At 61.6% G+C, this 16,314-nt stretch overlaps 1 protein-coding gene across 1 annotated transcript in view; it reads right to left on the reverse strand.

The window, feature by feature from the left end:
* Positions 1-3,835: 3,835 nt before the first annotated feature.
* LOC117645903 (alkaline phosphatase-like) overlaps positions 3,836-16,314 on the reverse strand; it is a 40,742-nt gene continuing 28,263 nt past the window's right edge. The window contains exons 6-11 of the mRNA XM_034386456.1: positions 9,728-9,868; positions 8,301-8,495; positions 5,836-6,080; positions 5,607-5,750; positions 5,136-5,262; positions 3,836-3,843 (exon numbers count right to left, since the gene is read on the reverse strand). Of these exons, the coding sequence (XP_034242347.1) occupies positions 3,836-3,843; positions 5,136-5,262; positions 5,607-5,750; positions 5,836-6,080; positions 8,301-8,495; positions 9,728-9,868 (860 nt within the window). The remainder of the gene's footprint in view (positions 3,844-5,135; positions 5,263-5,606; positions 5,751-5,835; positions 6,081-8,300; positions 8,496-9,727; positions 9,869-16,314) is intronic.

Here is a 16,314-nt window from a genome sequence, read left to right on the forward strand (position 1 = left end):
CTGAGAGTGTCTGTGTGTCTGTCAACACACACGTTTCTCGATAACGACAACACGGACGGTTCCCATCTATTTCATCAAGGCACGGCACTCCAACTGCAGGGACTGGGGTTCGACACCCGCCACGACTCCCTGAGGGCAAACGCCTGTGGAGCGGAGGGCAGGCAACCCAACGTGCAGCGAGGCGCCGCGCGCGGACTGCGCAACGGGCGGCCCTCGGGGCGGCCGGCCACCCACCCGCCTTTCCTCAGCTCGTCTCCAGATTGCACCAGCCTGCCCTCGCCGGGGAATATTTTCTGCGGAAATTGGCACAAGTCTCGACGAGGGGCAAACAACTTGAATTTAGGTGTACATTTTCCGTGAAATAACGTGAAATAACGGTGAAATAACGTGAAATAACGGTGAAATAACGTTGAAATAACGCCAAAATAAGCGTGAAATAGCGTGAAATAACGGTGAAATAGCGCGAAATAACGTGAAATACCACGAAATAACGCGAAATAACGTTGAAATACCCTTGAAATAACGTTGGAATAACAATGAAATAACGTGAAATAACGTGAATTTGAAATAACGGTGTACAAATTTTGACGAAGTTGTTTGCCCCTCGAGTCTCGATGATGTGTCACCAGGCCGAGATGGGAGAGGGCGCTCCCCAAAAGTGAAAGAGGGCTCCCTGCACTCCCGCCCGCCTCGTTCCAAGGTTCGAATCCCAACTTTCCCGATTTTTTTCCTCGGGGGTGGGCCATTCTTTCACTTCTGAGCTCTGCTCTCCCGAGGCGAAGCGTCTGGCCTCCCGGTGCAACTTAGTGCCTCGTCGTGACGCAGTGGCTGCCCGGCGGTCTTAACCGTGAGTAGTGGACCCCGGACTCCCGACCCCCGCAGCGACGGCACAGCGGCGGCAGCGCGCGGGTCAGGCCCACCGCCAACGCCTCACCCAGCACACTGAGAGCCGCTTCCGTCGCTGTCACTCTCATTCATTGGGCGTCCTGGACAGGTGCAAGAGAGACGGAGCGACGAAACCGACTCTCGGAATCAGTGTACAGCCTCAGAAAGGAATAAGCCGGCAGGAATTCGCCGCTGGAATGACTGTTGGCCGTACTTTTTTTTCGGGCAAATGCCACGGCACGGCACGCTGGCTCTCTTCATGTTTTGCATTGCCATTGTTTCGCTACCCGGAAAACTCAATGGAATGGCGAAGTGGTTTTTCGTCTTGGCGTGCAGAGTTGCCGATCGGCTCCTGCGGGTCGCGCGTTGGGTGCATCGCGCGCAGGGTGCAGGCAGGGTGCCGTTGGCCCGGACGGCCACTATTTCTTGCGGCCCGTTTTCAGGATTCCGACCGCGCTCCGCTCTGCTCCGCTCCAGCGGGGAACACAGTGGCAGCGCCAAGCAGCGCCAAGCGACTCCTCGCCGCCCTTGGAGCAGCGCGCGCGTCCGTGTGTCCCTCTGTGTCCCTCTCACGCCCCACGCGACGCCCCGCGAGTGCGAGAGAGAGGGGCCTGCGCCTGCTCGGAATCAGTCTGCTGGCGCGCGCGCGCGCGGCCCGGACCTCCGCCTAATATTTCCTGCGTTATCTGGTGGCTCGCGCCCTCTCTCTCTGTCTCGCGCGCTATCAGGACGACTCGCACTTACTCCTTTCTCGCACAGCTCTCCGCCGCCGCAGCGCGCTGCCACCGTAATCCCGACAAATTTTTGGCCGGGACGCTGCGCTCGCCGCTCGCAGCGCGTCGTGTCGACGACGAGCGGCACGCCGAAGAGCGGCGCGCCCAGCCGACGCGCTGACGCCGAGGAAGGCGAAGCACTCGACAAGCACGTTTTGGCAAGGGACCCAAGGTGGATGTGGCCGGGTAGGCCACTGTGAAATTACACTTCAACCCGGCAAGACAGAGCGACGAAAACGACTCTCGGAATCAGTCTGCTGAGGCCGGTCGGCCGCTCATCTCCGCCATCACCACACCGCCGCGCCGCGGGACTCGATCCGAATATTCGGACCGGATTCTCGGATTAAACAGGCAAGGCGCACGAGGGCGGCCGAGGGCGGCGGTCCTCCGGGAGCGCTAAATTGGCTGGCTGGCTTGGTGGCGCGCTGTTTGCCCTGCCGCAGCGCGACCGCGTGGCGACGCCATGGCGACGCCCAGAGAGCCGCCGCCGCGGTTCGGCGCTCGGCAGCAAGCTCGGCAGTCGTTAGCGCAGGCGGAAACACGGAACAGACGCTTGTTCCGGCGATGGAGATTTATCCAGTGCGCTGTTAGACGGTAAATGGAGCCGTCAATGGAACGGCGGGTACACTCGTTACGGCGCCACCGAGTGCCCGGGTGGAAAGATCTGTAAATTTTTCTGTACTTGTAAAGTGCAACTTAACTCAGTTTAAGACTGCAGGACAACTATTGAACGTCTCGAGATAAAGTGAAGTAAATCTATTCTTTCTAAGTTTAAACCGTTTGCAAAACAATGGTAGTCAGACTGCAGATGGATCAATGCAGTTTCAGTGCAGTTAAACTACAGTAAACTACACTTAGAGTGTAGTTTTTTTAGTGAAACTACAGTTTGACTGCAGTTTGAATACAGATATTCTGGTAGTATTTTCGAACACTGCAGTTTCGGTTGCAGTTTCGACCCTAATTAAAAGTAGGGTCGCAGGTGTATGCGACAATTATAATGGTAGCTGTAGTTGCGAGTATAGTGTTCAAATTTCAATCGCAAAATTAAAAAAAAAAAAAAATTCCTTTTTTGGGAAGCTTTTTTGAACCCCGTCGCCTCTCATTCTGTAGAGAAACTGTTTTTCGATGTTGAAGTTGTTGGACTTGGGCGGTACTCGATCGTCGGTCCTTTGGGTTGCGAGTCAGGTGTGTTATCCACTACGCTGGCAAGCGGGCATGCGAGCTGCTGCATCCGACCTGGACCACATCATAAGGCCTGTTCTCGGGGCACACCGGTCGGATGGTGCAGTTTAACTGCAGTTTCATTGCAGTTTTACAATAGATTATTTGCACTCGATCCTTATCCACATCGTTTTTCTTCGCCATTGTCATCCTTTAAGTGACGTCCACTGTGTGCTTTACCGGCAGAAGTTTTTCGAAAAAGGGGTTGGTGAAAAATGACAGAGTAGCTAATTTCTGTCTCACTGCGGGGTTGTTTTGGTTTCCACGGGTAAACAAGACAAAATTGGAAACCCCGTAAGAACCCCCAAAGAACTACTGCAGTCGATTGACGTTCCCATCTAACGTTGAGTCTGCAAATCTTGTACGCAATACGAAACTGTAACCTACGAATAATATTTTTGCAATTCAATCAATAATCGAAAAAGCACCTTTCAAGTATACTGGGTATGTGCAAAAACTAATGCAGAGAAGAGCACAGTTGCGACTGAGCTTGGAACGTAGAGATAAAACTGCAGCCAAACCGATAAAATTCTAAAATGAGAACTACTGTATAGCTTCCCGTCCAAACTACGTTTCGGAAATGCAGACAGAAGCAAGTTAAACTTAAAATTGAGTCATCGTTTGGAGTCTAGTGAGGAGTCTAAACGAAACTTCTTGGAAAGTACATCCAAACTGCATTCCTAACTACTTTCCAGACTGCGGTCCAAAATATAAATAAAATCTTTGGTTTTTCTCTATTTTGACTGCTATAAGAATTGCAGTTTGGGCACTACAGTCTACGACTACAGTCCAGACTAAGTCAAAACTAAACTTCTTTCCACCCGGGTGTACGCCCATCAAGGGCGCCTCCTGCGGCGCCTGTGCACCGTGGACAGCGAGTGGAGGCAGTTGTGTGAAGCTTGAGGAACAAAGTGAAAGCGTTTGTCGTCTCTCTCTCCATTCCGCAAAAGACTCACCTAATCATCTGAAAAAATGTAAAAAATTAAAATATGAATTTGAGTTTGTAGTCATTTATTTAGAAGAAGGGATAGGTATTCACAAACATTAAAGTACATAAAATAACACTTAACCACGAAAGAAACTTTCTACTAGCCTAAGCGACCTCTGATATAATTTACTTTGTATGACAGAAGAATGTAAGTTGCGGGTTTGGACGTGGGAAGTGAAAAGTTTCGTATCGTCTTAAATCAAGGGTTTTCGAGAATCTTTCTGTGCAGAGCTTAAATTCGTGGGAAGGTGATCTTTCGAAAAACAAAAATTTCAACACCTTCGTTCTAAGACTTTAAACAACTTTGGACTTACGCAATATTTTCATTATATTTACAAATTTTCGTTTGAAAAATAATTCTTCCTATGTACATTGTTGGGAGAGCAATATCCGACAGACATCTGCATTCTCTATTTTTTTTGGTGTATGTTTTAAGTTACAGAAAGACAATAAATTAAAAAATCTTGTCGGCCCTCTGGATACACTTTGTTTAACACTTCTGCTGGGAACATTTTTTTTCTGCTTATCTTAAGTAAGAACAACCTCGGTTTCACCTATGAAGTGCTTTCACTTTCACAGTGAAACATACTATTGGTCGAAACGGCTGCCTCATCACTGTACGCACCACGACGGTGGTTTACAAAGTTAACGTTTCGTGACACTCGTAAGTTTAAATCAGTCGCATTTCGGCCCGCATGTGCGCCCCGTAAAGTTGCCGCTGCGCTCCGCTTTGAGAACCACGGTCGGGCCGGATGCGTGGGCGGTGCGGGATGGGGCGCGGCGGGGCGGGGCGGGCTCAGAGCACCGCCCGCGCGAGAATCGAGTTTTGTCACCTTCTCCGCACGACACTCCATACTTCCACTCTCAGAAAAGGCAGGTTTCACTTTTACGATATGGAGAACGCTCTCAGGCGTTTCCCGGAGGCATGGACCTCCCACCGTCTGTACAAAACTGACCTAGGCCTGCAATTCGGCAAGCGACTCCGAGAAGGCCAGTCCAAACGGCTGCCTGAAAAGTTCACAGTGTTCTTGGACACACGCGTTGACGGCGGTGCTGGCTCGTCCCGGACGCGGCGCCTTACGTGACGCCGACGGCGGTGGTGGCGAGGATGGCGGCGAGGACGGCGGCGGCGGCGCTCTGCGCGACGCTCGCGGACGCGGCGCGGCCCAGCGTGGTGGCGCCCAGCGCGTAGGCCGAGCCGGCGGCCAGGAAGGTGGCGGCCAGGCGCAGCCTCAGCGGCCGCTGCAGCTGCAGGCGCGCGGGGCCGCCGTTGCTGCCCGAGCTGTGCATCGTCTTGCCGTGGTCCGCCATCACGCTGGACGCCACCACTTCCGGCGAGTGGCCCGTGCTGCCCGCGCCGGAAGAGATGCTGCTCACCTCCGGAGCCACGCACATCTGAGGCAGGACGCACAAAACGTTAGACTCTCCGCGACACTGCAAGCGGAGCGCGAAGCGGAGGCACTAGCGGCACGCAGCGGGGAGATATTAGGAGCCGCCGCATCCTGGCCATAATTCAGGCTGCCAGCCCCGTCGGGGCTGCCTGGCCGAGGGCCTGGCCGAGGGCCTGGCTGCTCAGCAGGCAGCCGGACGCCGCGGCCACGCCCCGCGTAGGAATCGCTGTAAATAATGTGAGGAACGGAACAAGCAGGCAGAAAGGAGAGGGGGCGAAGGGGCCCGCAGCCAGACTCCTTTTCAACTCGCAAACCCGAATCTGCTTAAGGCGTGTTCGTGTTCCTGACCTGCGGCATGGGCGGCGCCGTGTAGTTGTCCCCGCCGCCTTTGCAGCGGTCCGCGAACTCGGCCAGGCAGGCGATGTAGGCGATGGCGTGCGGCAGGAAGGTCTGGTCCATGACGCCGCCCAGCAGCGCGCCGGCCAGTGGGCCCTGCGGACAGTGCGGACACAACATGAGGAGAGGCGCCTCCAGCTCCAGGGTCGCGCCCTCGCGCCCACAAGGAGGCCGCACCCACCTGGGAGTAGACGGGCACGTCCTCGCCGCCGTGCGTGGCCCACTGCCGGGGCACGGCCGCGCCGTGAACGCGGTTGCGGGCCTCCTCGTCCTCCTCGGCGGCCGCGGTGGTGCCGGGCGCGGCGTGCGGGGTGCCCGCCGTCAGGTTGGCCGGGACGGTGCGGGGCACGCTGTAGCCGGGGCCGTTGCCGTACAGCAGCGTCGAGTAGGGCATGCCGTCCACGTCGGACACCTTCGAGTCCACGCCTGCAACAGAGAAGAATAGGCGGTCACCCACAAGCAGGCCTGTCACGAGGGAAACCGATGGCGGAGACGCCACGTCCGCGACGTGGAAACACTCGGCGTTATAGCGACGCCTTCCCCCGCGCACGGCGCACCGCGCACCGCGCACGGCGCACGGGGTATCGCCGCCATCGATTGGCCGCCGCCGCGGACGTTCACACATTCATCACACTTTGTCATCGCTTCGCCCGCTTCGCCGCGGCGGGCGTCGGCATTGCATCGGCATTGCCGCGGGGCGACGGACGAAACGAATCGCAACGTCCGCGACAAGCGACGCCGTACTGCCACAGTGCTTCCGGCGTGGCGGTGCATCGTGCCGCCTGGCGGAGCGCGGCCCATTCTCCCCGTCCTCCGCGACATTATCGCACCTCCAAGTGGCCATCCAGGCCGCCATCCAGGCCGCCATCCAGGCCGCCGCCCCGGAGTCCCGGTCCCCGACGCCATCGCGCCATCGCGGCCGCGAATCGGACCGTCTATTGATTTAGCGGCCGTCGTTAACCTTCCTCGCATCGGTACGCCGCACGCCCCGCCGCCTCGACTCGCCGCCGGGCTGCCGAAAAACTACCCCCCGCCCCGGCCCGCCCCGCCAGTCTGGCCGTTGTTTCGTCGTTGTTGTTTTTGCTGTCAGGGCGGCCAGTGCCAACCTGCGGCGGCTGCGGCGGCTGCCTGCGGCGGGCTCTGCTGGCACCTATCGCGAAAGAGTATGTTTTATGGATTTGGGGCATTGTAACATGACCTCCCAACTGCCGTTTTGCGGCGGCTCCAAATAAATTACATTTGGAACATAATTCATGCTAACGCGTGGTGCGGAGCGCAGCGCGGCGGCCCCGCCCGGGGAGGAGGACGGCTTGCACAGAGGCGGGTGGGGGAGAGTGGGAGGAGGGAGGGGGGAGGGAGGGGACCGGGGCGGGGGAGGGCGTGATCTGGCGCTAAAGTAGCGCCACGGTAGAGCATCCATCCTGCAGCCGCCGCCCCGGCCGGCCGCCCCGCCCGGCCCCGCCTGCCCTGCCTCCTCGTCGCGGACCCCCGCCGGGGCGCTGCAATCGCACTGCTGCCGCCTTGCCTCCAACTTTGCCTGCCTCAGCCTTAATTTTCGCACCGATATGGGGCGACCCACATTCCACAAGGCGGCAGGAGGCGCGGTCCCCGTGCACTGACAGTCATACGCGGCGCCGCGATGTGGGTCGTCGATGTCCGCGGCGGTGCGGCGTCTATTTGCACGGCCTCCTATTTTCCCGCTTTCCGGCGCCGAGTCGCGATGAAGAGGCGCGGCACTTGAGAATCTCATATCCTGCTTTCCAATCTACCTTTCCATCTCACGGCCTCGCGACGACCTGACCTCGACGCCCTCCTCTAAATGCCCCTCCCCCTCCCTTCCAGAGCCCGGTGTGCGTCGCGGTGCCAAGAGGGCGTTTTATTGCCTGTTGAGGGCAACCGAGTAATCTGCTCTCCTGGCACAGCGGGGGAACGGAGAACGAAGCCACGGCCCCAAGAGTAGCAGGAAAGGTTCAAGGTGTGTGGGAATGTGGGGGGAGAGGAAAAAAAAGAAAGAAAACGAGAAGAAAGGGTTGGGTTTCGTCCAGACGACGTTTTATCCCGGACCTCTTCTGTGGCCGGCCCGCTTCCAGCCGTGTGACAGCCGAGGTGCAATATAAAGGTGCGTTGTTGGCGCGCGACCGTGTCTCCTGCCGAAGGGAGGGGAGGGGGCCTTGGAGGGGGCGGCCAGGGCGCCCAGCGCGGCGCGTCTCGCCACCGAGTGTACCACGACGAACGCCTACAGAACCGAGCCACAGTCCCTGGTGGTTCCTGGGCACGAAAGAGGAAAATCCGGTCGACATCTCACGAGCCGGAAAGTAGCCGTGGAAGTTCCTGGAGCAAGGCTGAGCGAAGCGCGCGCGTCAGCGGCAAGGCTGTAGCCCATAGTGTCCGAGGACGCGGTCCAGAAACCCATTTTCCGCGCGATTCGTCGCCGTTGTCGGGAAAGAGGCGGCGCCGCGGGACGAGGCGAGGCGCGAGGCGTGCCGTCTGCATTCCTACAAGCCCGGCGTCACTGCGCGGCAACGCGAGGCGAGGCGCGTGCCGCCGAGACGAGGCGACGCACAGGGCAGCGCGTCAAACGGCGACGGGGACGCAATTTCCGCGACGTCTTGTCGCCGGGTTCTCCGCCGCCGTCGTGGTCCTCACCCAGGATAGGGTTGCCCCGAGGCGTGGCCAGCCCGCCCAGGGTCAGCACGTGCGAGTGGTCGGCCGTGAGCACGATGAGGGTCTCGGTGACGTCCACCAGCTCCATGGCGGCCAGCAGCGCCGACTCGAGCGCCAGCGTCTCGTCCAGGGCGCGGTACGCGTTGTTGTAGTGGTGGGCGTGGTCGATGCGGCCGCCTGCAACAGAGGAAGACACCCGCATTGAACGACTGTACAGAACGGCCTGTAGACGGATTCAGAGTCGTTTTCGTCGTTCTATCTCTCTCACAGCTATACGCGACGCCCCATGAGTGCGAGAGGGACAGAGCTACGAAAACGACTCTCGGAATCAGTCTGCTGATTGTCGCAGTGTGGGCGCTTGTGCAAGCCTGCGCACATGGTGGGCGTGCCGTGCCCGGCGTGCCGCAGCAATCAGCCCGCCCTGCTTTTCCTTTCCCCGGCACACTGCACTGCACGTCGCAGTCCAGGCTGGCAGGCGGCAGGCCCGGTGCGTCGAACCAGGCCTCCCGATTCCGAGTCGCAGAGTGTTGCCACACGAGTAGGCCGGAAACCCAGTGTCGAACGGGTTGCCAGCCACTGCTACTTCCCGAAAGACGCGCAGCTAGACGCGCAGCTAGACGCGCAGCTAGACGCGCAGCTAGACGCGCAGCTAGACGCGCAGCTAGACGCGCAGCTAGACGCGCAGCTAGACGCGCAGCTAGACGCGCAGCTAGACGCGCAGCTAGACGCGCAGCTAGACGCGCAGCTAGACGCGCAGCTAGACGCGCAGCTAGACGCGCAGCTAGACGCGCAGCTAGACGCGCAGCTAGACGCGCAGCTAGACGCGCAGCTAGACGCGCAGCTAGACGCGCAGCTAGACGCGCAGCTAGACGCGCAGCTAGACGCGCAGCTAGACGCGCAGCTAGACGCGCAGCTAGACGCGCAGCTAGACGCGCAGCTAGACGCGCAGCTAGACGCGCAGCTAGACGCGCAGCTAGACGCGCAGCTAGACGCGCAGCTAGACGCGCAGCTAGACGCGCAGCTAGACGCGCAGCTAGACGCGCAGCTAGACGCGCAGCTAGACGCGCAGCTAGACGCGCAGCTAGACGCGCAGCTAGACGCGCAGCTAGACGCGCAGCTAGACGCGCAGCTAGACGCGCAGCTAGACGCGCAGCTAGACGCGCAGCTAGACGCGCAGCTAGACGCGCAGCTAGACGCGCAGCTAGACGCGCAGCTAGACGCGCAGCTAGACGCGCAGCTAGACGCGCAGCTAGACGCGCAGCTAGACGCGCAGCTAGACGCGCAGCGGCTCAGCGCCCGCGGACTCTGCAATAGGCAACCCGGCCGCACCGCTGCATCGGGGTTGCCCGCGGCCGTCGTCAGGCGCCTTGCCGGCCTTGCTTGAACCGCTTTGGCTCTGCTCTACTCACCCTCGACGAACAGGAAGAAGCCCCTCGGGTTCCGCATGAGTACGGCCAGCGCGGCGCGGGTCATGTCCGCCAGGGAGGGGTCGCCGTCGGGGCCGGCGTCGCGGTCCGCCTCGAAGTCCATGTGCGAGTAGGCGAACAGACCTGCGGCCAGAAGAGGACAGCGTCTTGAAGATACAGAGCAAGAGAGAAGAGAGAGAGAGAGAGAGAGAGAGAGAGAGAGAGAGAGAGAGAGAGAGAGAGAGAGAGAGAGAGAGAGAGAGAGAGAGAGAGAGAGAGAGAGAGAGAGAGGAAGGAGAAAAACGCGACGTTGGCTTCCTTGGTTCCATTTCGACTCGCGGGTCTTAGTGGGGCACGGTGCGTCGCATATCTCGCTGCTGACTCGGGCGGACTGCACCCCAACAACAACAACCGGCACAACCCCCTACAGCACCACCACCGCCACTACCGCCACCAACAACAACAACAAACTGTCGGACGGCAGCACTCCAGTGCACGGCCGTGGCACGGCGGCGCGCCGATTGCAGCTCGTGTCGCCAGGTGGCGCTGCGTCCGCTGCGGAATGGGAGAGCGTCCACTGTAATACTGTAATGCTGACGGGTCGAGGCGGCTGCACAGCCTGGCCAGCGGACAAGTGGGGCGCGAAGCGTGCCGCGGGCCGCAGAGAGAAACGCCCGCGCTGCGAGAAAGGCTCACATTCGGGCGCCACTGTGAAAAAAAAGAAAATTAAAAGGCCGTGGAGGACTTGTGCACGCTGAGGAACGCCACGGCGCGCCACGGCGCCATCTCGCCGAGCGTGCTCGTCGTCGTCGTGGTGCTCGCCGCCCTCGTCGTCCGCGTCGTCCTTGGCGGCTGTGGACACGACGAAAATGGGCTAAAGCGGGCGGAGCGCGGACGTACCAGATCTATTTTTATTGGCCTAATTACTCTGTGTGCGCGGCCGGCGCGGCCAGTCCGAGCCGACATTACAGTGGCCACATAAATCCGCAGTTAACTTCGGGCCGCTTCAGAACGCCCCGAAAAAGTGTGGCTGGGGCAGAGAGAGAATGAAAGAGAGAGGGGGGGAATAGAACTAGCGAGTGTAGGTCGCACGCGGCAAGCCCACGCGCACTGCGCGATACAGCGGTACTGCTCTGGTCAAAGTTTAGTTTTCAAACTCCACGCATTGTCAGAGATGTGTGAGCGCGTTCGCCCCTCATCCCCCTCCCCTCCGCCTGGTCGCGCTGATTCCGCGAAGTATCTTCGCCCCGCGCCGCCAGCATGCCGCCAGGCCGGGCTGGGGTTAAAACAGCGGAGCCCGATCCGCGCCGATCCGCGGCACCGAGGCAAGGCCATGATTCCGAAAAGTTGTGAGTTTAGTCACTCCGTCTCTCTGGCCCTCGTGCGGGATGCCCCATGCGTGTGAGAGCGACAGAGCCGCGAAACGAGTCTCCTAATCGCCGGGCCGGCCGATGGCGCTGCCGGACGGGGTTGGGTTCCGGGCGCGGTCTGGGACACTGGGACGCAGCGCGCGTCGCGCCGCGGGTTTTTCACCTGCGCCTCGGATAACACTCTGCCGCCGCAAATGTCCCGAGCAACGATTTATGAAGGACATTCAACCCTTCGCCCACCCACCCCGCCCATTCCCGAGCAGTGAACCTCCTCCGTGGCGAATGAGGCCGCGCGGGTAGCGTCGCTAGCGTCGCTGGTCCGCTTAAAGAAGGATCGCGCGCTCGAGCCGAGACCGGGCCCGCGCCGTGTTCCACCAGTTCCACGGACTGCGCGAACAAGATCAACTGCCGCGATGCGAGGCTGCCAGGCTCTGTTCGACTTTGTAGCCCCGCCGGCCACCTATCGCTTTGCCTCCGCCTGATCCGCGGCCCACCCGCACCACCTCGCAACATTGTGGCGGCGTTTACGGCGCGGCCATTGTACGCGCCGCCGAGGCCGCTCTGCCGCCGCCGAGGCCGCTCTGCCGCCGAGGCCGCTCTGCCGCCGCCGAGGCCGCTCTGCCGCCGCCGAGGCCACGCCGCCGCCGCCGAGGCCGCCGTCCAGGACAAGGAGGCCGAGTTTGTAATACGCCATAACCTTAATGTGTGGGACGCCGCCCTAACGGCCAGCTCATTCCCCGGCGAGGCCGTGCCGTGCCGCCGTGGCCGAGGTCCATCGCGACTCTGTTTACACGCGGCGCAATAAGGGCCCGGACCGTGCCGAGCCGCAGGGTGCGAAGGGCCGACGGACTGGGCCTCCACGCCAGGCCCTTTGTTTTACGAGGAAGCGAGCCGCGGACAACAAATGATGGCAAAGTCTGTAACGCCAAGTGCGAATCGTAAAGCAGTCGGCGAGTCTGGCGGACTGGCACCTCTTCCGGACGGTGTGGCTGAACCAAGCCGCCGACAAAAAGAAACCAGGAGCAGCGCGGGGGGGATTCGAACCCGAGCCCCAGCAGCAGCGGCAGCAGCGCACCTTGCAGGCGCCTCGCGCTGCTGCGGCGCATCCTTTATCGTCGAGCCCGCCTCGAGGTGGGGGCGGGGCGGTCCACGGGGCGGTCCGGGCGGTCCGAGGCCGTGACGCCGAGGAGTCTGGGCCACACGCCGGCCGAAGCAACGGCGAGGGGAGAGGGGAGCGAGGGGTTATGACCATTGGCCGCGGGGCGCCGCGGGGCCCCGAGATAGCCGTGAGGGGATGAAGCGAGAGCAAGAGGGCAACGAGAGCAGCAGGCCGCGGTAAGAGTGGCTCCCCCGCCCCGGACACGCCCCGGACAACACAGCGACGACGCCCACTAGCCCCAATTGTGCCGGCTATCTGCGTGCTACGTACAGCGCCATCGTTTTAATGAGTTTGACGCGGAGAAAAGTCGAGGTCCTTCAAGACGACGCGTGGCCGCCGCTAGAGACCTAGAGGCTGACGGAGAAGCGCGGGCGCCGTCGCGCGCTGGCGGCCATTTTGTCTGGGCCGGCCCAGAGGGGAGCGGGGAGGGGACAGGGAGCGGAGCGGAGAGCGGTGCGGTAAGGTGGGGCGAGGCGGAGCGCAGCAGACAACCGGAACAGTTTTTCGGCCACAGCTCGAAAACCGTTCAAGTCAGAGTGGTACAGTAAGCGAGCCGATTGTAGATTGTACAGAGACCTACAATCGGCTCGCTTACTATACCCCTCTATCTAGAACGGTTTGGAAGCTGTGACCGAAAAACCTTCTCTAGCCGTTAAGTGCGTGCGCCGCCATATTTTGTCCGGAATATGAGACAGCTCTCCGGCCGCGCGCGAGGAGTATGAGAAACTGTTGGTGCGCTTATCGGCGCCCGCGCTTCTCCGTCAGTCTCTAGGTCTCTAGCCGCCGCCTGCCGTGCGTGCTGTGCCTGCTAGCCGCGTGCCGAAGGCGCCACGCCGTGCACGTGCTTTGCACTCCAGACACGCGGGCCCACGTGGCCCACGGGGTGACATCCAACCTCGACGGAGTTCCGGAGCGGCAGCACTACGCCTAGCGCGGCACGGCGACGGGACGGGCTCGACGACAGCACTCGTTCATCTTGGCTTTCTTGATCAGCCTCCTGGCTGTCACTCGGCCGACGACGACGACGACGACGGGGTCGATTTTAGCGGGCGGGGATCGGAGCGGAGTCCCGAAGCCCAGAGGGAGCTCGAGGACGCGCTGCGTGGCGCTGCACTGATCAGATTGCAGAGGGGAGGCACTGCGAGGCACGGAGCGTTGTCCCAGAATGCCAATCAGTTGAGAGGCCGCTATTGCCGGCGAGAGGCGGCGTGGAGTCCCAGAGCCGTGCCCCACTCGCGGCAGCGCAGCCTGCTCACCTTATGCCGTACCCATGAGACCCACCACCCGGCCGGGGGGCCGCCAGGGCCCCGCTCGACGCGCAAGCCCGAGGGCCGGGCCGCCCTTGGGGCCGCCGGGCCGGGCCGCGCCAACGGCAGCCAACGGCGGACTCCTAAGCGGATATGATATCCATTTCCGTGCGACGGATGTCAGAGTCACCGACGCGTAATCGGCAGAAAGGGGTTGCTGCTGAGGGCGGGGTGGGGGTAGGAGTGGGGGTAGGGGGGCAGGGGTGGTGGTAGGGGTGGGAGAAGGGGTGGGGGCAGGGCTAGAGAAAGGACTGGGGGCGACAATCGACTACACGCGGCGCCGATCGAAAAAACGCCGGCGCTGGCCTCCTTGTTTTCATTCCGGGATAGCTTCCTTATCTCGGCCGTCCCAGATCCCAGATCCCCCGCGCGAGGCTAGCAAGCCAACGCAGGGCGGCTGGAGCGACGCGTGCTACCGGCCGAGCCGAGCCACGTGGAGCCGTCCGGGCATCGAGCCGGGCATCGAGCCGGGCATGCCCTGCAGGACAGGGAAGGGAAGGGCAGAGCGCGCCGGCGACTAGCGCCAAGTCTCTCGCGTCGTCGGCGCGGGACCTGTTCATTCAATGCACTCCCTTCGGCCCCGTCCCCCACCTCCACGCCGCCCAGAGCAGCCCAAAGCGTCCCTTGGACCGCATTTTGTGCGATTAAGCGCCGGGATGATCCTGGAACGGTCCGCTATCACAAAACAATCCCCCCTCCCCGCCCCAATTGGGAGCACTTTCGCCCCTCCTCCCGGGGGAGGCGCGGCAATGTGACGTAGAGGTCACCAGAGTCGGCGCGGCGAGGCGCGCGGAATGAACGTAAAGGTGTCTTTACTTTTTATTCCCTCGTCAGATAAAAGGCCACCGGCCTGTGTTTCCGTTTCCCGGCTCCGCGACGCGGCGGGGCACATCTCATTTTCACGCCAAAAGGCACAAAATTGGGCGCGAAGCCCCGCGGAGACGAGTTTATTGGGGCGGTTGGGTTTGGATTCGCTGAGTAAATTAGGAGAATTGGATCCGTACTCGCTCTGCTCGGTCGGATAGGGGCCTAGCCCAGCGCGAGCAGCGCGAGCAGAGCGCGCCGGGTTGGCTTTGCCGCGGTTTGGCTGCCGGGCCGCCACTGTTAACTAACACACTAACGGCTTGATTGCCCCGGATGAGAAAGAGAAACGGAGAGCGAGCGCGCTCTCTCCGTCCCTCCCGCCCGGGAGCGCGTTGCGCCGGGACGCGGCGGGACGCCAAGGAGATGTCGCCGTCGATGGGCGCGGCTACACTATCAGGCCAAGTTCCGAAACGGAGCGGTGCTCATCGGACAGAGCAGCGTGACGCATGGGACACCGGTGCACCGAGTCAAACGCTGGTGGCGCTGGGGGACAGCAGCAGTCTGCTCGCGTCAAGCGGTCCGTTCTTGGGCCGTGACCGCCGCCCCCGCGCCGCCCCCGTCCCCGCCCCTTGACAGTGCGGTGGCGGCCTAGCGGGGCGAGCGCGGAAAAGCGGGCGGCCAACTTTTTGCCGGCCCCCCGCCCTCCCGGACGCCCGAGTTCGCCAGGACGCGCCCGGTCCACGACACTGCAGAGTCGCGCAGCCCGGCCCGCACGCAGTTACGCCCTTGCGGCGGCAGCGATCGGGCGACCGAAAACTTATGCTCCAATTGCCTCACGCTGTTCCGACGGACTCGACGGCGGGGGATGAGAATTCCATCTGCCGCGCTGCCGCCGACCCCGCTCCGCGAGTTCCTTGTTCCTCGGGCCCTGCGCCGCCCTGCGCCGCCCTGCGCTCGGCGGGGCCGACGGGGGAAGAGAAAACGGAGCCGGAGCGCGTATTTGAACCCGGGGCCGGGGGATTCCTCTCGGTTTGGCGCGCCGGGGCCTTTGGCCGCCTTTGGCTGGAATAAACTGGACTGGAGCGAGAGAGAAAGTCACCGTCGATGATCCTTTCAATCCGGCGGCCGCGACGATAACGGCACCAGGGCGCGGCGGGGTGGGGCGCAGCGAGGGCCTTGTTGGCCTCGGGGACTCGGCTCGGCTCGCCTCGACTTGGGCCGAGGGATTCCCGGCGGGGACGCAGAGCCGCGCCGAGCGAGGGGCGGGGCGAGGCGGGGAAGGCCAAATCAAGGCGCCTGCAACGCTGTGCCCGGCTGCATAAGAAGCGGCCGCAAAAAGCCAGCAGCGACCGCCATGGACGCCATGCACCGTGACGTCATCGGCCAGCCTGGCCAGCCAGCACCAAGGCCGGGCGGCGGGGGCGGAGGGGGGGCCGCGGCGCCGCGGCGGGGACGGCGGGGACCCGAGCCATCAAGTTATGCAAACAACGACCCGCGCTAATTCAACAAGGCAGTGCCCGGCAGTGCGGGCCGGCCGGCCCGTCCAATCCGTTCAGTGTTGTCGATGAACCCGTCGTTTACTAGTCCGCAGGACGCCGCCTTCTTTATTTATTTAGTATTTTAATTATTATTTTATTGTATTATTTCTGTCGATTGAACCACGCAAGGGGCCATATTTTCAGAGGGGTGCGAGTAAGCGCGACGCTCACAAGTCGGTGGCGGGGCTGGCGGGGCTGGCCGCGGCTTAGCGAGCTTCGACGTTATTTACGACTGGCCGCGGGGCGACGCTAAAGAATAACGAATAAATCCCGACCGCGGGGAGGCGGTCTTGTTTTCGGGGCTTTCAATCCCGGGGCGGGGGGAGGGGGAGGGGGCGCCAGCGTCCACACTTTTCACCTTGATTTTTATTACGCCGCGCTGCCCCGTGTACACACAGGGAGAGGCGCAGGG

This window comes from Thrips palmi, unplaced genomic scaffold (genome assembly GCF_012932325.1).
Source record: "Thrips palmi isolate BJ-2018 unplaced genomic scaffold, TpBJ-2018v1 HiC_scaffold_10, whole genome shotgun sequence".
Taxonomy (NCBI): Eukaryota; Metazoa; Arthropoda; class Insecta; order Thysanoptera; family Thripidae; genus Thrips; species Thrips palmi.